We start from the raw sequence: 25,836 nt of genomic DNA on the forward strand, positions 1-25,836 counted from the left end.
AATAATCCACTATTAAATCATTTAAGTATTTAAACCACTCAACTATTTAACTACAGCTATTCCAACTGTCAGTTGTAATCAACTATGACTCTGCCAACTGCTTCCTCTGCCTTCAATTGGTAAAAAATAAAAGTCTTCACTAATATAATACATTATTAAATAATTTTCCTATTTAAGCTACTCAATTATTTAACTGTTCAACCACTCCAACTGTCAGTTTCCATCAACTATGACTCCCACCAACTGTTTCCTCTGCTCACAGCTGTTTCTAAATAAGTTTGTTTAGCATTTTATGTAATGTATGTTTTTGATTTTCATGCACTGGTAATTTCCTCACAATTACATTTTCTAGTTATTCCATCTTGTGTCTTTCATGTTTTTTTGTTACTTATTCTTTATTCTTAAGTGATTTTACCTTAGTTTATGCTTTCTTTTTATGTTTTATTATGATTTTTTTTTTTAATTACTCTTATACTGTTGCCCATCTATGCTTTTATCTGCTATTACTGTTTGGTTTCATTCATGTAAAGCACGTTGAATGACGTCTGTGTATGAAATGGGCTATATAAAAAAAACTTGACTTGACATACACACAGGTACAGTATGTGATGTCAACACAGCGGTAGCAGTAGCAGCAGAGAGCAGAAGTCATCAGGCTACTTGCACAACTGTACTAAGCACTAAGTCATCAGGCTACTTGCACAACTGTACTAAGCACTAAGCCATCAGGCTACTTGCACAACTGTACTAAGCACTAAGCCATCAGGCTACTTGCACAACTGTACTAAGCACTAAGCCATCAGGCTACTTGCACAACTGTACTAAGCACTAAGCCATCAGGCTACTTGCACAACTGTACTAAGCACTTAGCCATCAGGCTACTTGCACAACTGTACTAAGCACTAAGCCATCAGGCTACTTGCACAACTGTACTAAGCACTAAGCCATCAGGCTACTTGCACAACTGTACTAAGCACTAAGCCATCAGGCTACTTGCACAACTGTACTAAGCACTAAGCCATCAGGCTACTTGCACAACTGTACTAAGCACTAAGCCATCAGGCTACTTGCACAACTGTACTAAGCACTTAGCCATCAGGCTACTTGCACACCTGTAGAAGCATCTGCACTAAGCCATCAGGCTACTTGCACACCTGTACTAAGCACTTAGCCATCAGGCTACTTGCACACCTGTAGAAGCGTCTGCACTAAGCCATTAGGCTACTTGCACAACTGTACTAAGCACTAAGTCATCAGGCTACTTGCACAACTGTACTAAGCACTAAGCCATCAGGCTACTTGCACAACTGTACTAAGCACTTAGCCATCAGGCTACTTGCACACCTGTAGAAGCATCTGCACTAAGCCATCAGGCTACTTGCACAACTGTACTAAGCACTAAGCCATCAGGCTACTTGCACAACTGTACTAAGCACTAAGCCATCAGGCTACTTGCACAACTGTACTAAGCACTAAGCCATCAGGCTGACTTGCACACTTGTAGAAGCGTCTGCACTAAATCACAAGATACACCAACCCGACGGTTGGACGCATGGAGGAGTTGGATGGGGTTAGGAAGAAATCGGTCCGGTGTGTCCCAGTTCGTGGGAGGTGGTCGGGAGACTTTTTTCTCGTCGGGAGAGTTTGAGCTTGCTCAGTTGGGGCTAGCGTCGGGGTGTTGGCGGTTGGGGTACTCTGATTGGTTGTGCGGGAGGTGTTTGTTGCTGCACCTTGAAATGGCTACCCCATGGCTTGCTTTGTTTGCAGTGTAGCACAGGCTGGTTTGGTTTGTTTTGTTTACTACTAGGCTAATTGTCCGTGTGGTTGCAAAACGAAATGGCTTGCTTTGTTTGCTAGTCTAGCACTTGCTAGAGTCGGGTGTTGGGAGTTGGCTCGAGTCTGGGCGGTGTATCTGGGCCTTAAGCCAACAGGCTACTTGCACACCTGCAGAAGCGTCTGCACTAAGCCATCAGGCTACTTGCACAACTGCAGAAGCGTCTGCACTAAGCCATCAGGCTACTTGCACACCTGCAGAAGCGTCTGCACTAAGCCAACAGGCTACTTGCACACCTGTAGAAGCGTCTGCACTAAGCCATTCAGCTGATAGAGCTAACTCGACCAATGTTCGACCAATAGAATAGAGTTCTCAACGGGCCTGAAAATTACAACCCGGCCGACCCGGCCCGTGGCTTTCAAAGCCCGAGCCCGATGTAACCCGACACATAAATTTGAATTATCTACCCGAACCCGGCCCGCGGCCCGACGCCGGCGGTGGAGTTTTCCCATGTTATCTATGGAGACGGACGGTCGTTAAGGGCACAATTATGTGCAGTGGCCTACCTAACCCACGTAAAACCTAGTGATACGATATTTTCCCAAATAGAAACATGATATAAATGGGAAAACTTACTGCTCTTGCTATAAAAAAGGCAGAATCATCCACAGAGCATGATATTTCAATAACCGCTTCATAGGCTACACGCTTCATGATATGTTGTTAGCTATTCACGAAGACGTATAGCCCAGCAACAATAGGCTACTGCCATTTTATTTTGTTCAAGGAGACAGCTTCTTAGAACTTGCACAGGAACTCATAAATGTTGGTGCAACACATGACAGAGCTGCCGCAAGCTCTGTCCTTCCATCTCCCAACACAGTAGCGTCACGTCTGCCCCCGCTCCATGATTGCATGTGCCTTGCATGCAGCAGCCAGACTTCCTTTACGATAGATAGATAGATAGATTGATCCCCATAGAGAAATTCATGATGATTCGCGGTAAACAGCAGCGATGACTAATAAATGTTTTTTTTTTTTTTTTTTTCACTGAGTGGAAAATATTTAGCCCGAGGACCGACCCGACCCGAGTCATCTGCTTATCATTTTCGACCCGAACCCGGCCCAAACCCGCGGGTCCCGTCGGGTTTGTCGGGCCGACCCGGCCTGTTGAGAACTCTACAATAGAAAATAGCTTCTGGTCATTGTGCAAAGGAAGTGTGAAATTACTCTGAACCATCCCTTTAAGGGTAAGTTTGTAATGGCATGACATAACGTAAAACGACTTGGTTAAATTATGTTTTTTGCAGTCTGACCACTGAGTATCTTCATTTGATTCCATGATCTCATTCGCAATGGATTCACAGTGGAAACAAACATGAAAACAGCCTATTTGGGAAGAGCCTCAACTTTGATCTCAGAATATTATTTAGAGGATAAGAGCTTAAGGGACATCTCACAAACATCCCACTGAAATCTGTCCCCTGTCACCCCATTAACAAGCTCATCAATTATTCATCTCACAGCTGACTGCCAGTCACTTCTGTTTGTACTGCTGTCTGAACGGCAACAGGTGACATCATCATGTTATTGTTTAGGTAGCTGTGGCCTACTCCACTCTGAGGTAGCTGGAAGCTCTGATACGGGTGAAATGGTGAACACATCATGTTTAGGTAGCTGTGGCCTACTCCACTCTGAGGTAGCTGGAAATAGCATCTTTTTCAGCAAAGACTTGTCTACAATTATTTCAGTGTGAACTTTCCCTACTTTTCTGAGATCTTTTTGTTTTGACGTACCTGTCTTAAAAAAAACTATCATCTAGAGCACAACAGTACAGAGTACATCCCTACCTTCTGAAATAGCAGACATGATTGACTCCTCCACCAACATTACTGGCCCCTGCAATATTTGTCCTAGTGACATTGTGTCTTGTGCTGGAGGAATTGTCCTGAAGGAATTTGTGTTTCCATATTTACAATCACAAACCATTTGTATTTACATGCACTTTTTTAGGTGAGAGAAATGATAAGCGTGACTGAGATACATTTGAAATGGCGGCGCACTGTGCATAATGGCGGCGCAGACACACACAGCGGCTGCTTTCAGTCCCAACAATACAGTGTTATCGTGTATTTCGTGTGTTTTGTCGCGTAAACAGCATTGGTTTTGTTTGTCGGAGCCCTTGGTGCGTGATTCTGGCCAAAAACACACATACAGACGGGAGTTTTTGCTAAACATCAGCAGAAACAACACTATAGACATATATACAGTATATATATCTATGAACAACACAATAAGCAACTCTGACGTGAAGGGACTACAGGCCATACTAAGGAGCAGCGGTCTGCAGTGGAGACCCCTACAAACACCGACCCCTACACTCAGATCTCAAACACCGACCCCTACAAACACCGACCCCCTACAAACACCGACCCCCTACAAACACCGACCCCTACTCTCAGATCTCAAACACCGACCCCTACAAACTAGCCTGACTCTCGCCAGACCCTTGTAGTTCCGCCATGCTCCACCAGAGGCGTTTCGCTGAGCTCCACACAAGGGTCTGGACGCGAGGGCAATCCAAACCCCTGTGCCAGTGATCAAAAAATGAGCAACCAATCAGGAGCGCCGAAGCGAGTGTTTGATTCCAATAACAATGGCGGCACGCAGCGAGGAGTCTTGTGCTGACATTGATTCTGCTATTTCAACCGTTTTGTCGAATCTATCGAGTATTCATTCTTTAAAAGATTAACAGAGAATAGTTTTGAAGACATTTATTGGTGGCAAGGATGTTTTTACTCTTCTTCCGACCGGGTTTGGCTTGAAGAAGCCTAGCACATCATTCAAGATAACAGGCAAGTGGTTTATCAAATCACATGCGAGGATGTTTTACAAGGACCCGCCTTCAGAAATACATCTCCTATCGAGAAGTCCCAGATCCTTGTGTGAAGCAGACAGCGAACTACAGGATCTGGCGAAAGTCAGGTTACCTACAAACACCGACCCCCTACAAACACCGACCCCTACAAACACCGACCCCTACTCTCAGATCTCAAACACCGACCCCTACAAACACCGACCCCTACAAACACCGACCCCTACAAACACCGACCCCCTACTCTCAAATCTCAAACACCGACCCCTACAAACACCGACCCCTACACTCAGATCTCACACACCGACCCCTACAAACACCGACCCCTACAAACACCGACCCCTACTCTCAGATCTCAAACACCGACCCCTACAAACACCGACCCCCTACAAACACCGACCCCTACAAACACCGACCCCTACAAACACCGACCCCTACACTCAGATCTCAAACACCGACCCCTACAAACACCGACCCCTACAAACACCAACCCTACTCTCAAATCTCAAACACCGACCCCTACACTCAGATCTCAAACACGACCCCTACACTCAGATCTCAAACACCGACCCCTACAAACACCGACCCCCTACACTCAGATCTCAAACACCGACCCCTACAAACACCGACCCCTACAAACACCGACCCCCTACACTCAGATCTCAAACACCGACCCCCTACACTCAGATCTCAAACACCGACCCCTACGCTCAGATCTCAAACACCGACCCCTACTCTCAGATCTCAAACACCGACCCCTACTCTCAGATCTCAAACACCGAACCCCTACACTCAGATCTCAAACACCGACCCCTACACTCAGATCTCAAACACCGACCCTTACAAACACCGACCCCTACAAACACCGACCCCTACACTCAGATCTCAAACACCGACCCTTACAAACACCGACCCCTACAAACAGATCTCAAACACCAACCCCTACAAACACTGACCCCTACACTCAGATCTCAAACACCAACCCCTACACTCAGATCTCAAACACCGACCCCTACAAACACCGACCCCCTACACTCAGATCTCAAACACCGACCCCTACGCTCAGATCTCAAACACCGACCCCTACAAACACCGACCCCCTACACTCAGATCTCAAACACCGACCCCTACAAACACTGACCCCTACACTCAGATCTCAAACACCGACCCCTACACTCAGATCTCAAATACCGACCCCTACAAACAGATCTCAAACACCGACCCCTACAAACACTGACCCCTACAAACACCGACCCCTACGCTCAGATCTCAAACACCGACCCCTACACTCAGATCTCGCCTGCAGTGGAGACGCCACAGGCGGTGTGAGAGGAAGCAAAAGAGGGGCAAGTGAGCAGGTGTACGGAACAGGCTAGCTGCAGGTATACGGAACAGGCAAGCGTGCAGGTGTACGGAACAGGCTAGCTGCAGGTATACGGAACAGGCTAGCTGCTAACCCACACAAGCCTTCCATCCCCAACATCGTACTGGCTAATGTACGGTCACTGGATAACAAGCTGGACTACCTACTTCGGACTACTCGGAAGTCAGTGAGAGAGTGCTGTGGTTTTGCGTTCATGGAAACATGGCTCAACAACAGCATACCAGACGGCGCTATACAACTCGATCAGCTGACATGCTACCGGGCTGACAGAACTCTCGTGGAAGAAGGTAAGACTCGCGGTGGAGGACTCTGCGTTTACATCAATAATGGCTAGTGTCGAGATGCTGTCGTGGTCCGCAAACACTGCTCACAACTGCTAGAGACCATGATCATCAAGTGCAGACCGTTCTATTTGCCTAGGGAAATTAACGCTATGCTTCTGGCCGTGGCTTATGTACCCCCTACTTCCAACAGCAGCAATAGAAGTGAGGCTCTAAACGAACTGTAAAAGCACGTCAGTGAGCAGCAAACTGCGCACCCAGATGCTTTTCTCATTCTGGCAGGCGAATTCAACCATGCAGACCCAAAGTCTGTGTTTCCCAAATTACACAAACACATCCACTTTCCTACAAGAGGAAGTAATACTCTAGATTATGTCTACACTACCCAAGGGGGGGACTACAAGACCTTCCCCCTTCCCCACCTTTGCTCCACCTCCTCCTGGTGACCAGGTGCTGCTGCCATCTCCGGACAGGGTGAGGAGATGCCTCAGCAGGATAAATGCACGCAAGGCTACCGGCCCTGATAACATCCCTGGACAGGTACTGAGAGACTGTGCAGCGGAGCTCACAGATATATTCACAGACATCTTCAACACATCACTGAGCCAGGCTGCTGTCCCCACATGCCTCAAAACCTCCACCATCATTCTTGTGCCCAACAAGTCATCTCCCTCATGCCTCCATGACTATCGCCCGCTTGCACTCACCCCCATCATCATGAAGTGCTTCCAACGGCTAGTCAAGCAACACATCAAGTCATCACTCCCTCCCACCCTGGACCCATTTCAATTTGCATACCGGTCCAACCGTTCGACTGATGATGCATCCTCACCAGCTCCATCACTGTAGGCGTTTTTCCACCAAAAACGAACCTGGTGTTGAACTGGTGCCGTTCAGAATTCTTTTAACCGTGGTGCTATCTAGTGAACCAGCCCGCATGTACACCAGTCCTGAACCGAACCAAGGATGCGTCATCAACAATGGGTGGTGCACACAAAAGCAAAAGTTAATGAGATGCATAAACGGGAGAACGATATGTCCCATAAAAAGGGCAGAAACTAGCTATATAAAATGCTAGTCAACGTCAGCAGTGCAATGCTAGTTGAATCGTTTTGTTTACTCATAGCAACAGTTGATATGGATGGAAAACTCATGCTTTTAGCCTTCTCCCTTCTTAGTAGGTCAGAAAGGATGGCACAGCAGCATCTCGTAGATGGTAGAGTCTAGTCTAGATATTCAACTAAGGTAAGGAGTATGTGTATTACAGATAAAAGTGTTACGAGTGAAATGTTGCTATACGAATTTCAACACTTGATACAACCTGTCATCTTCATTACAATTTCTGATACCTGTATTAGCCTAATTGAATTAGTTTAAAAACAGAATCTACAGCACCCGCCTCGCCCGGAAAGCCCCCTGCATTGCCAGAGACTCCACCCATCCATCCAACGGCCTCTTCAGTCTGCTGCCATCAGGAAAGAGACTGAGGAGCCTTGGGGCCAGGACTAGCAGACTGAAAGACAGCTTCTTCCACCAAGCCGTCAGGATGCTGAACTCTCTCTGCCCTGCCCTCCCTCAACCCTCTGACCCCCCCCCCCCACACACACACACACACATTTCCCCACCCCACCCCCCTCCACCATGAGTCTGTGTCTCAGTCCCAGTCTTAGCGACAGCCTTATATCTCTCATGGAATGGCACTATTGCACTTAACTATGCCGCCTGAAACACACTCTTGAGCCTTATTGCTATACACTGTTTTTATATAAGTATTGCATTTTTATTTGTTTCATGGTACTTTCTGTAATGTCATATTGCTATGTATGTTTAATTGTTGTAATGTGTTTTCTGTCATTGTTATGTCTGTATTGTCATGTCTAAATGTACACCGTGGGCCTGGGGAGCAATACAGCTAACTTGACTTGACTTAAATGCAAATCATTGCAGCACCTCAAAATCTCCAGTGAATGCTAATACTCTCTCCAATAACATAGACAGGCATACACCACAACAATCAACATCTGTTATTAATCTTAGATTAAGTGGTGTTGTTTTTAGTATGAAAAGATAATTTTGACTCAACTGAAGAACACTTTGATTTATCTTAATGAGTATTATCAAGACAAATTTGGTTGTTTTCTAGTTTAATGCAATGGCAGACAAATTTGGTTGTTTTCAGGATGAGACATCTTAAAAGAAATCAAACTCTTCTTAAATCAAGTCCAATGATTTCATGAACTGCTGTGTAAGTCTCATCATACTGAAAACAATACCAACTCAGTATTAATATAATATCAAACATATATAAAATGAGATTTTTAAGTTTTTAATCTAACTAAAACACCTATGCAAAAGTGGTACATATGGTTATATTCTAGAGGTCCTCCACAATAATTATATGAGAGTAAAGTGGATGTAATGAAATGAGTTTTTATTATAATTCAGTGTAAACACAACCTTTTAAAAAATATTTTCAAAGGTCTTCAAGCCTTGTAAAAATACACACTTTAAATATATCTAGCTAAGACTTTTGCAATTGGAACCTTGATAAAAAAAGGTGTTGGCTACATAAAAGTAAGAAGAACATAAAAAAAATGTTTTGTAGTTTCAGTCAGACTAATGCGTCACTTAGTGAGTGTCTCTTTCAAATGCAAATTAAGTCGAATGGGCTTTTTGAATGGGCCTGCTGCAGGTGAGAAGACTGAAATCCTAGGATTTCCTTTTACTGTTTTTAGTGCCATTGACACACTGTCTTGTGTGTTTTTCAGAATAAAAAGAATGAAGCATAAGATGGGTTTACACTTCTGAAAGCTAATGCACGGGGAAGCCAGAGACTTTAGCTGACGGTTAATAAAGCAAGCAGCCCTGCGATGATGGGGCTCATGTGGAAATGCTCCAACCTAAACAACACACGCTGCAGGCTCTACTTTTCTGTTCATGCAGAACAGGAAGTTGTACTTAAAAGCAGCGCAGAAGGTTTTATCTCGCAGGCCGTAGATCAGAGGACTGAGGCAGCGAGGGAAGATGATGACGCTGACAAACAGCACGTACTGCACCTGATATATGACCACCGGCCTCAGCTTGCTCACCGCCAGGGACCTGCGCAGCAAGCTGAACAGTGTGGACACCAGACACAAGGCCAGCTGCACCATGTGCAGGAGGATCGTTCTGTGGGCCTTACTCGCTGATGTCTTGTTAGAGGTTGCTGACTTGGCCGTCACTAAAATGGCAATGTATGTGTAGACTGTTACAAGACTCACAGATACAAATATAATGCCAGTAAAAGTCTGGCTGATGCTGAAAGAGATCTCTATTTGGACATGTCCATAGTCTAAACAGAAAACCTGCTTGTTTGGAGAGAGAATCTCCAACATCATCCTGGCAGTCAGCTCAACAATCCAAATGAACATGCCCAGTAGCCATACAACAATGACTGCCACAGTGGTCCGCCTTCTGTTAGCGATGGCTGCGTGGCGAAGGGGGAAACAGATGGCTATGTACCGCTCCAGGGACATGAGAGCCAGGAAGAGAGGGGAGATGGCGTTAATGATTCTCTGAATGAGGTAGTAGAGAGCACAGCCATAACTGACCAGGTATAGCCGTGCTAAGGCAAGCAGGTAGGACAAAATGCTCGAGGACAGCTGTAGAGACTCCGACAAAAGTAACTGACCAAACAGTATGTACCGAGGGGTTTCACAGAATATCTCTTTAGACCTCAGAGTGAACATCATGATCACATTGACATACAGGAAGGAGAAACAGGGGGTCATAGAGAGAAAGGCTTTCACAGCAAGTCCGTTATTGAGGGGAGAGGAAAAGTTAGCAGAATCTGGATCTGTTGTATTCTGCATAGTCTTCAAAATTGCAACCGATTTCTAACCAAGAACAAACTGTCACAAATTATTGAATCACTGATGCTCAAAACAAATTTAAACAGTAAACTGAAATGTACAAGATAATATGTTGATAATATAGCATAACATTTGATCAATTGAAAGATTTTAAAAGTACAGGCACACAGATACAAAAGTTGACAATGTAACAGATTTTCCCCTGTATGTTTGGCAAAACAAATACCGGATGTATCATGTATCATTCATCATATATAAATCATTCCGTTTGTATTTGGATAATGTATTGTTAACAGACAAAAACATCCAAAAACATCACATTGCAAAGCAGTGGCCAATATTGATCTCTCCTCTGTGTCTGAGATGGTCGTGTGGTGTTGTCACTAGCTTATCCTGTTTATATCTGGGGGACCTGATGACTTTAGATTACCATATTGCATCATATGTGTAATAAGATCCTGATATTGCATCATAGAGATTTGCAGTGTGTTTCTTTGTGTTCATGTCAATTAGTTGTCAGGTACAGGCCTGCTAGCCTGGAAGCCAGCCCAAATTTGACCCCGTGCATAAAATTTGAGGTTGGGGAATTCAGTTTGGACTTGCTCGTTTGACAAGCCTCTAAATTAAAACTTGAAAATTGTGCTGACCAATCCAATTGTCTAGACGGCATGCGGGCGGGCTTTATACAATGATGGACAGATGGGCAACAGTTAGAGATGCACCGGTATGAAATTTTTGGGCCGATAACGATAACCGTTATTCATCGGTTTGTTGTGGCCGATACCGATACAATAACCGATATTACTGTTGGAGAAAAAAATTTCAAAAATTAATAGGGAACAGCATTTAATAGCCATCATTTAATTGCAGTAATTGTTTACCACCAATGACGGACATAACTCATAATAGTCCTCAGTGGTACAGCAGTCAACAACAGCAACAGCCTGGGCCTATGTGTGGCTCCTTTAAGTGAACGTGACGTCATTGAGGTGCGAGTAAAGGGACACTGCATGAATGTTCTCATATGGAGTAGCCTTAAAGGTAGGGTATGGAATGAGCTTTTTTGGCCATTTTTGCAAAATCACTTGAAATCCTATTCCTAACCCACTTATAGCCACTAAGTTAGAAGCACTGAAATGGAAATTAAACACGTCAATCATCTGCGGAACGGGCAGGGCTCGAAAAACTCCAGCCAATAGAATTCCTCACCCCATACCATCATTTCACAGCTCGATCGTCAATCTAACGTCTTACTCCTCTTCCTACTCCCCCTCCCCACCGCGCGTGACCCTTTCGAAAGCTGGTGACCGCGAGTCAGTGCTGAAACGAAACCAACTGCCTGCTGCTGCACGTCCATGTCCCCCTCTTGTTGTGTCACTTCATTTCTATACAAACTAACTAAGGCAGCGGATACCTACGGAAACTCAATCACCCACGCAATAAATAAACTATGTAGCAAAAATTACATTTTACCATGACACGAAGAGTGCTGTAAACATGAAATCGAAACTTAACAGCTTGGAGCTACGGTGGAATAGGCGAACCAACGGGGCAGCACTAAACTCGGATATTTCAGGAGATAATCGCCCTGGTAAGAACAAACCAGATTCTGTTCAAATATACACACCTATGGCTACTGAACCATATGTACTACAACCCTTTGGAGGTGAATAGCCTAAAGAACGTAATTGGGGAAGTTGATGTGAGTGATTGTATGGAGACTAGAGCTCATAGTGCTGTAGACGCCAGGATGGCATTTCATTTAGCCTGGCTCGCTCTCGCGCTGCGCATTTGAATTGTCGCTCGTGCATGGAGGGCGGGACTTGAGGTTGTATATGTTCAAACTCTGCCGTCCGTTTTGCTAATTCCGTACCCAACCTTTAACACTAGGGCCCTCATTTATCAACAGAGCGTAGAAACCAGCGTATATCTGAGCGCAGAAATCATTTTACGACAGGGCTCACGTGTGATTCATCAAACTTTTGTATCACTCCAATTCCAGCGTAAGAATAAACGTGTGTTGATAAATGTGGCGGCTGGAAACAAGCGTGATTTAAATATCATCATATCATTTGACAGCTAGAAGCTGTCATCAAGGAAGGCGGGAAACTAGAGCGATTTAAGCGCAACAGACTTTATTTTCGCAGAGAGAATGCATCATACTACAAATAAACGGCTCATAAAAAGTAAGGAGACTTGACTTTGGCCCATCATATCTCCACTTTAATAATACCAACCAGTAAAGTGTTTTAGATCATTTTCATCGTTTATTAGTCACCTTTACAATGAGGTACAGCTTGTAAGCATTGGGCTCCCATGGAATGAGCAACACAAGCAAACGTGTATGTATAGTGCCAACAAAAAAATTGCCAAAATGGCCTGTTATGCTGTTGGAATTCACCTTTGTTACTTCAAGCATTGACGATTGCACTCTCCCACAGAAATGAGGAAAGCAAAACATGTAAGCAGTAGCTAGTGAAGCAATACATTGTCCAGTCGGAGCAAGGTCATGGGTGTGGAAGCATTTCGGCTTTAGAGAAAGTCAAGGAACAGTGGTGAGAGATGTTGCCGTTTGTTTAGAGGAGGGGTGTGAGTGAGATAAAATATTGCGGCAATACTTCAAATTTATCTGCACACTTGAAAAGGCGCCATGGAATAGATGGGGAGGAAAGAACACAGAGGATACAGAGATGTTGCATCTTTGAGCCTAGATGGGAAGGTGTTAGACTGGTGGAGAGCTCACCATACTGAGTTTCCTCTCCTGGCAGACCTGGCCAAGACTTACTTATGCATTCCTGGTACAAGAGTACCATCAGAACGTGTATTTTGTACCGCCGGGGACATTGTGCGTTCAGAGAGTAGTGTATTGTCTTCGGAGCATGTGGACCAGTTGATTTTCTTGAAGATAAATCTGTCAAGGAGTACAACTGAGAATATTGAGCTGTAGAGGTTAACCTCCTTGTTTTTGTGGTTTTATTTGTTCAATTTGCAGTTCATCTACTTCAGAGGATGTGTGATATTACCTCTTAATAAAATTAAAATTACATTTTCTAAATGTAACTAATTGATGTTGATGTACTTGAACTGTAGACTAGACAGTAGAGGTTAGTCTTTGTTTTGTCTTTTTTTGTCCATACTAGACCTGCTAGTATGCACAGATTGCACTTTACGTTACTGACTGTACTCCTAGATACAGTAACTGTTCTATATTTTCAATAAAAGGTCAATCATTTTTATTTTTGTTGATTTATTTGAAACTTAATAGCTTTAATGTAAAAATATCGAATTGAATAGTATCGTGGGGAATTCTGAATAATCGAAAATAATGGAATCGTTGGCTTAAGTTGCTAGGTTACGGGGATGCTAGCGAGACACGCCGCTCCGTCTAGCATCATGTTTTTGTTTGTTTTTATGTCATTTTCAGAATTTTATGTTTTATTCTGTTCATTTTTTGTAGTCATTTGTCTAGTCTGATCTGCAGGATCACCCACGACTGTTCGACTGACTGTTCTGTGCTTATGCTGCTCTCCAGCCGGCCTGCCTAGTGCCGTTGAACCCTCCGGATTAAGCTATGCGCCATCAATGCCGTGGGACTTTGGATGCAGTCAATTGGACTACATTAACGTGAACTTTTCTGTTTTTGTCTGTTTTATTCTTTATTTGACTTTTGTTTATCTGTCTGTCTTGTATGTCTGTGGTGTCACGCCTATTATGCCGCTCCGTTCGACATGCCAACTTGCCTTTTGGGACAAGTGTTTTTTTGTTAATCTATATTATTTTATTATTTGTTCATTTTGTTTGGTGTCTGTCTTTGTATGTCTTGTTGTCACGGGTACGCAGACGATTACGCCGCTCCATCCACCATCTTGTGTCTTGTTATTTTGTAAATTTGGTTGTTCATTGTTGCCATGGGTACGCTGGCGACTACGCCACTCTGCTCGGCACTGTCTATGTCTTTGTGAAGCGCTTTGGGTTGTACTCTGTGCACGTTAAATGCGCTATATAAATAAAATGACTTGACTTGACTTCAGAAATCGATATCATTTCGAATCGTCATGAAGGCTCCGATTTACACCCCTATTAAACACTCAACGCAGATAAATGGCTAGAAGTTTTGAAAGCCGAACAATTCTTCTGAGTAGGCTGAGCTTTGCTCTCTGCATAGGTTAAAATGAAGATCGTTCAGGTGAGGATTTTGGGCTGCATATATTCAACGCAGATCTTGTTAGAATGGTGAAATACATCCACACAGCTGACATTATTTTGAGGAAGAAGAAGCCAACCAAGCTCAAGTAGCACGCAGCCAGACGGGCCTTATGTAGTTGGGAAATTACATATAAAAATATCGGCACAAATTTTAGGCCGAAATTCTGTTATTGGACCGATAATAATAAAATAATGAAAATGTTGCATAGGGTCTCTTTAAAGCAAAAGCATTTATTTATTTACCGTGGCTTTTATACAAGTAAGTAACAAAGTAATAACTTTAAATAAAAAAAACTAATAGAACGTATATAGCTATAGCTATGATTCCCACCAACCTCATTGAAAAGTTCATCCCAATGTGCATTTGAACGTAGCAAATATTAATTGATAATTACTTAAATATTGTGAGAATTCTCCTAAAAATTGAATAGCACTTACGAAAAATGTCCTTTGACACGAAAACATAAATAATGTAATAATGTTTACAGTTTCTTTATATTTTATAATGTTTCATTTGTCCTACCCCTGCCACTTGGGACACTTGAAACAAATTACCACTTCCGTTCAAACTTAAATTACACCACAATCGTCTTACATATCCTACCACATATCACAAGATTTTAAGAGACCACACATGTGAGTTGTTGATCACACAAAAAACCCCGCATATTTCTGTAACGTTGTCTTTATGTATATATATATATATATATATATATATATATATAAAGACAGCGTTATATATATATATATATATTTTATATACATTTATTGGCCCACCGGCCAATTTTCAAGACCCAATGTGGCCCTTGAGCTGCAGTCGATATCACATGGCCTTAACTTATCGCGGGAGCAAGGCTTCTGTTGCGCAGCAGCGCAGTTCCTCTCCTTCATGACTCCGGGACTTTGCCCTAATTGGCTTTTACATCCCTGACGTATGTGCTGGCGTTTAGATGCCTCTTCACATCCACAAGGGCCTGTTTCGTCACGTGGTCACGTCTAGACTACGGGAAGTAGAAAGTGTCCAACTTCAAAGCAAACTTAGGTGCGTGTATTTTAGAAGTTGCCAAGCAGGCGTCCGGTAAATTATGAAGTACGGGTATCAAAAACGCTAGCAGAAACAGCAGTAAGCTGATTTTCATTTTAAGGCAACAGTCTATCCAGTGTGCATTGTGCATTTTTTATTAATGAAAACAGTAATTGGGACTTCCGGCATGACGATAGTGAGCAGACGTGCGAAAGGGGGCTCCGGCTAAACTTTTCATATTATTAAGGTGAACGATCTTAATAATATCTAATTTCTTCTCTATTTGTTGACTGGCAATTCACACATACTTTACACGAAAGTGTTAAGAAATAGCCCTAATGAGCAAACAGAAACAACAAGGAGCTCGAGCTAGCGTTTCGGCTTAGCTAGCTAACATGGCCAAGGACGCTGACTGGGCTAGCAAAAATGAAGACAGCCCGGTTACCAAAAGCGACCTAGGGTGCCTCTCATGTAAAGTTTATACGTCCTCCCTCGCTCCTCGGGCCTCGATCCTCACTAATCTACATAAAGAAAGAGAGACGAAGGGATAGACTCGTTGTTGCCACCCCATCATTCTTTATGTAGATCAGTGAGGATCGAGGAGCGAGGGAGGACGTATATACTGTGACGAAGACAAGAATAACTTTGCTCTGAGATGTTTGTTAACAGATATACATGAAGAATGACATTGCATAGAATTGGCCCGTCTAAGATCACAGTGGCTATATCTCACAACATGGGTGGCATTCCGCAACATAAACCCCCTATCCCACAACACATCAGATAACCAGTCCAGTATACCTACACAATGCATAACCGTCAACTATCCTATAACTACAGGCAATTAACTAGAATCTTAGCCGTAGGCTACATTTCCCCCATAACCCCCTGCATGAACGTTACACAGGCATCAGCACATCCGAGCCGCGCTACAATACTTTACATGAGAGGCACCACTAGAAGCTCTACTTAATGATCAGCGTGAAAGCTTCAAGACTGATGTGATCTGATTCGCGAGTCAACAGAATCCCTTAAATCATCGGTAGATTCTCTGGGACAACAGGTGTCATCGTTTAGCCGTCTCACCCAAACAGAAGTTTTGGCTGGGGAAAACTTTGGAAAAATCAACGAGATGGAGACTACCGTTAAAACGCTTCAATCCCAATGCGGAAAACTTCCGGACAAAGTTGACGATCTCGAAAATAGATCCAGACGGTCGAATCTGAGAATTATCAAGGTACCCGAGGAGAGTGAGAAGGGCCAAGACCCGACTACGTTTGTGTGTCGGACTTGCTGATGACGGTGACCGACCTGAGAAATGCTGCATTCACGTGCTATGGAAAAGATTATATTTTCCATTTGTGAACTGGTAGTTACCAGTGTGTTGTGTTCAAGTGCTTTTGTTGTCGTACTGTTAGGAAATGAGTAAATTGCCCGTCACTCGTCATCGCTAGAGACTCCTTTATACTGCTAGCTAGCATATCGCTCTGGGTAGGTAACATCAAACCATAACAGCTTTTTAAAAATTGACACTGTTAAAGCATTATATTACAATTGTCAATGACACAACATTGTATAGGCTACAAAAACGATCTGCTAACAGTAGCAAAACATGATCAGTAGTGGCAGAGCCCATTTATTGAGAGCCGGTCCACTCGCTATTAACTCCATTGTACCTGCAGTTCTTGTTGCAGTTCCACTAGGGGCGATCACGAGCAAGTGATCAAATAATGGGGGTCTATGGGGCTAGAGGTCTAAATTGGTCTGTTTCACCTGATAGTCATTAAAAAATGGAAGATTGGATTTTAGTTTCTGCAAGCTCAATATGGGTTATAGGTCGAAAGTTGAATGAACAATTACTTATGGCCCTTTGGTTTCTCACAGCCTTAGTCGTTGTTGCCCATAACACACTAGCATCCTGCTAATGAATGACGTCATTGACACCTTTGAAAGGCTTTATTGGACAATTAAGGGACTTAAAAAATCTAATACTCAGCCGTGTGTATTTTCTTTGACCCCCCTTTCGCATACAATATTCTGATTTCTACACAAAAAATGATATCCAGAGAAAAGTGGATTTTAAGAGAAACTCCATTCACCTCCATTCATTCTCCACTTGCTCGCGATCGCCCTCTAGTTGCAGTATTTAGCAAGTGGTCATTCTCCCCCATTAGACAGGCCCTTTCCGAAACGTGCCCCTAAACCCTAGCCCTACACACTTCCACTTTGTTTGCGCGTTCACACGAGGGTCCGCCACATTGGCCCAATTCCAATGTCAGGACTCGCGAAATTCATAAGGGCTTAGGGCTGTCCCAATGTCGAATTACAACGGGCGTAAGGGTTTGAGTATACACTTACCGAGCCCTTTCCGTGAGTCTGCATCGGTGCAGACTTAACCTAAGGGAATTACCCACAGTTCAAAGTGTTGTGACGTTAACCGCGGAGATCATAGAAAATCCGGAAATGAAGGTAAACAACACCACGCACGACACACACGTGCATGGTGCAAATGTTAGCAACGTCTTTGTCAGTAAACATGTGGCCTCACACACTCACTCACTTAGCACCTGAAATCAATCAAGCCTGTGAGTCCTTAGTCCTAGTCTTTAGGGCTGACATTGGGATTGGGCCACAGAGTATCATCCGAAACAAAATTTGAGTCGAGTGAAGTGCCTAGGGAGAGGGGCTCCCACGCCTCCAGGAGCAAGTCAGCATGGATGCTGTCTTGAAACGCAGGTGCAACCGTTTTCAAGTGTTCGTGCAGCTCGTGTAATCTCCCTGCCAGTTCTTTTTTGGTCTATATGACAGCATTTACAGACAAAAGCGTGATTTAAGCTACATTGTAACAACTCATGATACTCAGTAAAATGTGCAAGATCGTACAGAAGTAGGCTGTAATATTTGAACACATGTGCAGGTCGCATTTACAGCACTTTTATAAGTTGATGTTAAATAAAGCATAAAATGCAACTCCTCACTCATAGTAATGAAAGGAGAGAAGAGGGATGTATATCCTAATACACAGGGGTGTCAGAACATCTTAATTGGCGATTTAATATATATTGCCTTCATAATTTCTATGAAAACTAATATGACGTCAATTTCCTTCTCCCTTCAAGCGCATCCGAAATGTAGCGCTGTTTTAACCATACCCCTTCAATGCGAGTGTTCTCCGCACACACGAGTGGACTTGAAAAGGAAGTTCACTTGCTAACCGAGTCGAAGTGAGTAGGGACTCCGTTTGGGAAAGGGCCACATTCTCTGGTAGTGCACAACTCTTCCGTTGCTCTCCGCCATGTTGAAAATGTCAAAGGTTATCTCATCTCGGCAACTCGTCCATCAAAATATTCTACGAGTTGCCCCGTGGAAAATACCACATGAGATGTGTTCATGTGCATTTTTGACCTCAGCTTTTGGTATTCATAATTACCATAGCACATGAAGGCACCAATAGAGAGAGCTGAGAACAGAGAGCCGATAGCCTTCATCGTGAAATTTCTCCGTTATCAAGAAAAAGAGAAAGTCCTGAGATGGGCCAGGAAAGCTGACTCCTCTGTTCCTTGCCAGAACCTTTGGCTCCAATCACAAACTAGCTTATCCAAAAGATGCGCCGGATCATTGGTCTGATTGGTTGAAGGATTATCCAAGAGTATAGACCTCTGAAGTTCGCCTACAAAAAAGGCACCATCTTTGCCCAAATAAGGAGATCCGGTATCTTGAGATTTTTTCTATGGGAAAATAACATGGGGATTTTCAATTATCGCACCTGTTAAACTCTCGCGGGGATGATGACAATGGAAATGCAGACGTTTTTCACTACACAGTTTTGTCCTCTGCCGTCTAGTGGATACTGTGATCTTCGGTAGGTGAAGACGGGACACTTTGATATTTGCTACCCCAGAGCTAACTTACCATGCAACTTGCCATAGGCAGTTAGCTTCAATTAACTCCCGGATCTCCTTATATGGGCAAAGATGGCAGCTTTGGATCCTTTTTGTAGGCGAACTTCAGAGGTCTATGGAGTCATGGTTTGAATCAGGGGGTCAGGATTTGACTGATTAGCTTCGCCGATTAGCAGGGCACTTCCTCGTCGCCATTTCCCAGAAATACATCATGTCCGGTGCCGTTTTCCCTGCGTTTTCCTCATGCTGATTGGTGGCTGTTCCACTCTCAGCTCATGCACGAGCTTAGTGTGGGCACGAGCTCTCGTTCTGTACCTTACGTCAGTCAGTAACCTGGCACTTAATTGGCTAAGTAAAACGGCACCGGAAACAAGCCTCTTGAAACGCCATGTTGAAGCCTGAAAAAATCGTTCAATTTTGGCACTTTTCACTAGCCTAGCATTCCCATTGAAATGAATGGGGGCGGGACTTGTTCACTTTCTCCAGTTCTTATAATACCTCCATGGTTTGAATGATGCCAATAGAGCTCGACAGTCCCGCCCCTCCTCCAAAAGAGCACGCCTCTCGTGCAGTGGAAATGTAAAAGTGCAGACTTTCCATACTGATGTTTAATCATAAAAGATTGGGCTTAGTATGGTGACAGCCAGACTAGCTAAGGGTTACATTATGCATAAAAAAGGTAAAATAAAAAACATAACATGAACTTACGACATGAACTGTGTCATCTGACAAGTTGGGGTGGCATTTCGTCATTTTATGTTGTTGAGTGATTTATGTGTCCTTCAGAAAAGTCTAGCATGTCAGATTTTTTGGGGAATCTCCTACGACTCCCGTGTTGACACTGACTGTGACGACACTCGACGAGAAGGCTACGACAGGTGATCTTGTAATGTGGCCACTCTTGCGGCCACGACGCTGCAAGATTGTGGGGTTCTCTGATCGACTAGTCTGACATGGTCAATCGTAAAAAATAATCGTGAAAGACAAAAAAGTTGCATCGTCTGTCGTTAAAGGAAACACAATTTGACTTATTTTAAGACTCTCGTCCTGAAAACAAGCAAAGTGTCTGCCTGTGTGTTTAGCCAATTTGTCCTGAAAACAAGCAAAGTGTCTGCCTGTGTGTTGAGTAAATTTGTCCTGAAAACAAGCAAAGTGTCTGCCTGTGTGTTGAGTAAATTTGTCTTAATATTTTTAAGACTTTAAAATAAGTCAAAGTCTTCTGAAATTAAGTCAAAATGATCTTTCGAGAGAGTGCTAGGTAACACTCGTCATGCTAAACACAACTCCAAATAGGACCTTATTGGCCTTACCCTGAGATTGGTTAGACACAATCAACATTTGGATAGAGTTTATTTTTTACAGTCTGACCACTGATCATCTTCATTTGTTTCCATGATCTCATCCACAAAAGGTTCACAGTGGAAACAAACATGAAAACAGCCTATTTGGGAAGAGCCTCAACTTTAATCTCAGGATATTATTTAGAGGATAAGAGCTTAAGGGACATCTCACAAACATCCAACTGAAATCTGTCCCCTGTCACCTCATTAACAAGCTCATCAATTATTCATCTCACAGCTGACTGCCAGTCACTTCTGTGTGTACTGCTGTCTGAATGGCAACAGGTGACATCATCTTGTTTAGGTAGCTGTGGCCTACTCCAGCCTGAGGTAGCTGGAAGCTCTGATACGGGTGAACACATCATGTTTAGGTAGCTGTGGCCTACTCCACTCTGAGGTAGCTGGAAGCTCTGATACGGGTGAACACATCATGTCTAGGTAGCTGTGGCCTACTCCACTCTGAGGTAGCTGGGCACTCTTATGTGGGTGAAATGGCATCTTTTTCAGCAAAGACTTAAGTCTAAAAAATTTTCAGAGTGTGAACTTTTCCTGCTTTTCTGAGATCTTTTTTGTTTTGACGTACCTGTCTAATAAAAGACTATCATCTAGAGCACAACAGCACATCCCTACCTTCTGAAATAGCAGACATGATAGACATGACTCCTCCACCAACATTACTGGCCCCTGCATTATGTTTGTCCAGCTGACATTGTGTCTAGTGCTGGAGGTATTATCCTGAAGGAGTTTGTGTTTCCATTTACAATCACAGACCATTTGTCATTACATGCACTATTCAGGTGAGAGAAATGATAAGCGTGACAGAGATACATTTGAATGCAAATCATTGCAGCACCTCAAAATCTCCAGTGAATGCTGATACTCCAATAACATATAGGAAGGCATACACCACAACAAATCAAATCTGTTATTAATCTTAGATCAAGATCAAAAAATCTATTTGGTGTTGTTTTTAGCATGAAAAGACTCTCAAAAGATAATTTTGACTCAACTGAAGAACATTTTGATTCATTTTAAGGAGTCTTATCAAGACAATTTTGGTTGCTTTTAGGACAAATGAGTTTAATGCAATGGCAAACAAATTTGCTTGTTTTCAGGGTGAGACGTCTTAAAAGAAATCAAACTATAATCAGTCTAATATTTTTACAGAAAATTCAGATAAAGGTAACATAAATAACAGTGACAAATTGAGACAAATTGTGCATTTCTCGGGTCTTTATTGGTCTTCAGAATAGGGCCACAGGTTTTCAGAAAAAATGGAATGAAGTATAACATGGGTTTACACTTCTGAAAGCTAATGCACGGGGAAGCCAGAGACTTTAGCTGACGGTTAATAAAGCAAGCAGCCCTGCAAGGATGGGGCTCATGTGGAAATGCTCCAACCTAAACAACACACGCTGCAGACTCGACTTTTCTGTTCATGCAGAACAGGAAGTTGTACTTAAAAGCAGCGCAGAAGGTTTTATCTCGCAGGCCGTAGATCAGAGGACTGAGGCAGCGAGGGAAGATGATGACGCTGACAAACAGCACGTACTGCACCTGATATATGACCACCGGCCTCAGCTTGCTCACCGCCAGGGACCTGCGCAGCAAGCTGAACAGTGTGGACACCAGACACAAGGCCAGCTGCACCATGTGCAGGAGGATCGTTCTGTGGGCTTTACTCACTGATGTCTTGTTAGAGGTTGCTGACTTGGCCGTCACTAAAATGGCAATGTATGTGTAGACTGTTACAAGACTCACAGATACAAATATAATGCCAGTAAAAGTCTGGCTGATGCTGAAAGAGATCTCCATTTGGACATGTCCATAGTTTAAACAGAGCACATGCTTGTTTGGAGAAAGAATCTCAAACATCATCCTGGCAGTCAGCTCAACAATCCAAATGAACATGCCCAGTAGCCATACAACAATGACTGCCACAGTGGTCCGCCTTCTGTTAGCGATGGCTGCGTGGCGAAGGGGGAAACAGATGGCTATGTACCGCTCCAGGGACATAAGAGCCAGGAAGAGAGGGGAGATGGCGTTAATGATCTTCAGCATGAGGTAGTAGAGAGCACAGCCATAACTGACCAGGTAGAGCCGTGCCAAGGCGAGCAGGTAGGACAAAATGCTCGAGGACAGCTGTAGAGACTCTGACAAAAGCAACTGACCAAACAGTATGTACCGAGGGGTTTCACAGAATAACTCTTTAGACCTCAGAGTGAACATCATGATCACATTGAGATAGAGAAAGAGGAAACAGGGGGTCATAGAGAGAAAGGCTTTCACACCAAGTCCGTTATTGAGGGGAGAGGAAAAGTTAGCAGAATCTGGATCTGTTGTATTCTGCATAGTCTTCAAAATTGTAAGCAATTTCTAACCAAAAACAAACTGTCTTCACAAATGATTGAATCACTGATGCTTAAAACAAATGTAAACAGTAAACATGTCCATAAAAATTCACTTGTTCAAAGATTTCAAAAGTACAGGCACACAGATACAAAAGTTGACAATGCAACAGATTTTCCCCTGTATGTTTGGCAAAACAAATTCCGGATGTATCATGTATCATTCATCATATATGAATCATTCCGTTTGTATTTGGATAATGTGTTGTTAACAGACAAAAACATCCAAAAACATCACATTGCAAAGCAGTGGCCAATATGGATCTCTCCTCTGTGTCTGAGATGGTCGTGTGGTGTTGTCACTAGCTTATCCTGTTTATATCTGGGGGACCTGATGACTTTAGATCACCATCTGTGTATTGCATGCTGATATTGCATCATATGTGTAATAAGATCCTGATATTGCATCATAGAGATTTGCAGTGTGTTTCTTTGTGTTCATGTCAATTAGTTGTCAGGTACAGGCCTGCTAGCCTGGAAGCCAGCCCAAATTTGACCCCATGCATAAAATTTGAGGTTGGGGAATTCAGTTTGGACTTGCTCCTTTGACAAGCCTCTAAATGAATGAACTTGAGAATTGTGCTGACCAATCCAATTGTCTAGACGGCATGCGGGCGGGCTTTATACAATGATGGACAGATGGGCAACAGTTAAAGATGCACCGGTATGAAATTTTTGGGCCGATAACGATAACCGATATTTATCGGTTTGTTGTGGCCGATACCGATACAATAACCGATATTACTGTTGGAGAAAAAAATGTCAAAAATGAATAGGGAACAGCATTTAATAGCCATCATTTAATTGCAGTAATTGTTTACCACCAATGACGGACATAACTCATAATAGTCCTCAGTGGTACAGCAGTCAACAACAGCGTTGTGTCCACCGTTGTGTTCACTTTTTACTGACCGCGGCGTGACAACTTCTAGTGGCCTGAAACCGACGTCACGTCAGTGGGAACCCCGCCGACTCCACCCACTTCCAGGTCACGGTTTAGGTGGAAAAGCAAATAGTTCTGGTACCGTGCCGTGCCGTGTAGAGCAGCGCTGTACCGTACCGTGTAGAGTCGGACTGGTTTGCCAGTGGAAAAGAGACATAAATGAAAACTTGAGAATTGTGCTGACCCGTCCAGTTGTGTGGACGGCATGCGGGCGGGCTTTATACAGTGATGGACAGATGGGCAACAGTATATCACTCACGTGAATTGTTCTGTTGAATATGTTGTCATTTAATGTAAATCAGAATGTGATCGTTGGCAAATCTCGTAAACCCATATTTATCTGAAGGACATATACGTACATGCATACACAACATTTCAACAAAAGGCTGGAAAAGTTGTATAACGATAAAGACAATAAAAGGAGGAACATTTCACTACTATTTACAGTAGTAAATAGCACTGGAGCCACAATTGGGTATTTAAAAAAAAGAGTATCCCAGAGAGACTCTCTCAGAAGTAAGGATGTGGAGGTATTCATCACTATGTAAACCTGGTGGGCAAATTCTGAAACTATATAAGAAAAATGTTTTTTAACGTGAAATTATGAATGATTTGGGGATATCATCATGTACAGCAAATAATCTCTTTAAGTATTCTGAGAATCCAGAAAAATCTTTAAAAGGGACAGGGAAAACCTAGTCTGGATTTCACCATGCTAAACTCTCAATCTTTTAAGATTGAACATTAGTCTGAGGCTGCGCTTTGTTTCTACTGCACTTTGCGCCGGGCAAAATTCAAATCCCCCGGAAGTTCAGGCAGGGTTCACCCAGCCTAGGGAAAACCTTGAATATTTCAAGAACACAAAAGCAAAATGCCACATATTTAATCAGTATCTTTCCATAGAATAGAAGAATAGAATATATACTATAGAATATATAGCTTTCCAGAGGAAGAGTCAGGTGCTATGGCCTTTCTAAAACGGATAGTTCTGGTCGTTGATTATGATTGGCTGAATTGCTTTCGATGCCATGATGTAAACCCAGCACAAACATACACCTTGACTGTCCTACTTTGCTTGTGTGTGTCATTCATTTCATTTCATTGTCAAAACTAGCAACTCGCCAGTTCCTAAACATTTACAGAATGAATGTGTGAATGCCCCTGCCCCAACTTTTTTGAGACGTATTGGACATGTTAACAGTTGGACATGTTGCCTTTGAACTAGGCTATTCCCAAATAAATATAGGGTCCATTACATTCATTGCACATACACATCTGACACTTTGTGTAGCCTACTAGATACCTGACACTTGATTGCCTACACTTGCCACTGCTTGTATTGTATTGTATTGTATTGTGTCTCTTTTATATATAACTTGGCATCAGTGTGGACAGCGCGCACAGAAACTTGTTTTCCTTGCTGTATGACAACACTTTGAACTTGAACTTGAACTTTGAATTGTAGATCATACCATTTTCATTTACATTTTCCAAAACGTCCTTTTTCAGAAATGTTTTTACATGATGAAAACAATGAATGAGCCATATGGCATTTGTTTTAGAAGTTCCCATTGGTGTTAAGTAAGTGTGCCACAGAAAAACAGAGACATACGTATTAATTCACTCAAGCCACTATATTACACTCCAGTTGTTAGCTCTTATGTGGATTGAAGATGCTAGATCTAGACAATTTGTAATATGTTCAGACTCCATGGCAGTATTAGTTAGCATTTCAAATCTAAAATCTACCTGTAGACCTGATATATTGTATGATATATTTCAAAGTTTATACAGGCTTCATCAGAGGGATATATCTGTATGTTTTATGTGGGTTCCCTCACATTCAGA

General features: G+C 43.0%; 1 protein-coding gene across 1 annotated transcript; it reads right to left on the reverse strand.

The window, feature by feature from the left end:
* Positions 1 to 9,214: 9,214 nt before the first annotated feature.
* On the reverse strand, positions 9,215 to 10,165 carry LOC134079722 (odorant receptor 131-2-like). Its single transcript, XM_062535800.1, has one exon. The coding sequence runs from the start codon at positions 10,163 to 10,165 to the stop codon at positions 9,215 to 9,217; it is 951 nt and encodes a 316-aa protein (XP_062391784.1).
* Positions 10,166 to 25,836: the final 15,671 nt, after the last annotated feature.

Source organism: Sardina pilchardus, chromosome 5 (genome assembly GCF_963854185.1).
Source record: "Sardina pilchardus chromosome 5, fSarPil1.1, whole genome shotgun sequence".
Lineage (NCBI taxonomy): Eukaryota > Metazoa > Chordata > Actinopteri > Clupeiformes > Clupeidae > Sardina > Sardina pilchardus.

Bases quoted from the DNA above. Each gene is read 5' to 3' on its own strand.
- LOC134079722 (XM_062535800.1), bottom strand. From the start codon at position 10,165: ATGCAGAATACAACAGATCCAGATTCTGCTAACTTTTCCTCTCCCCTC.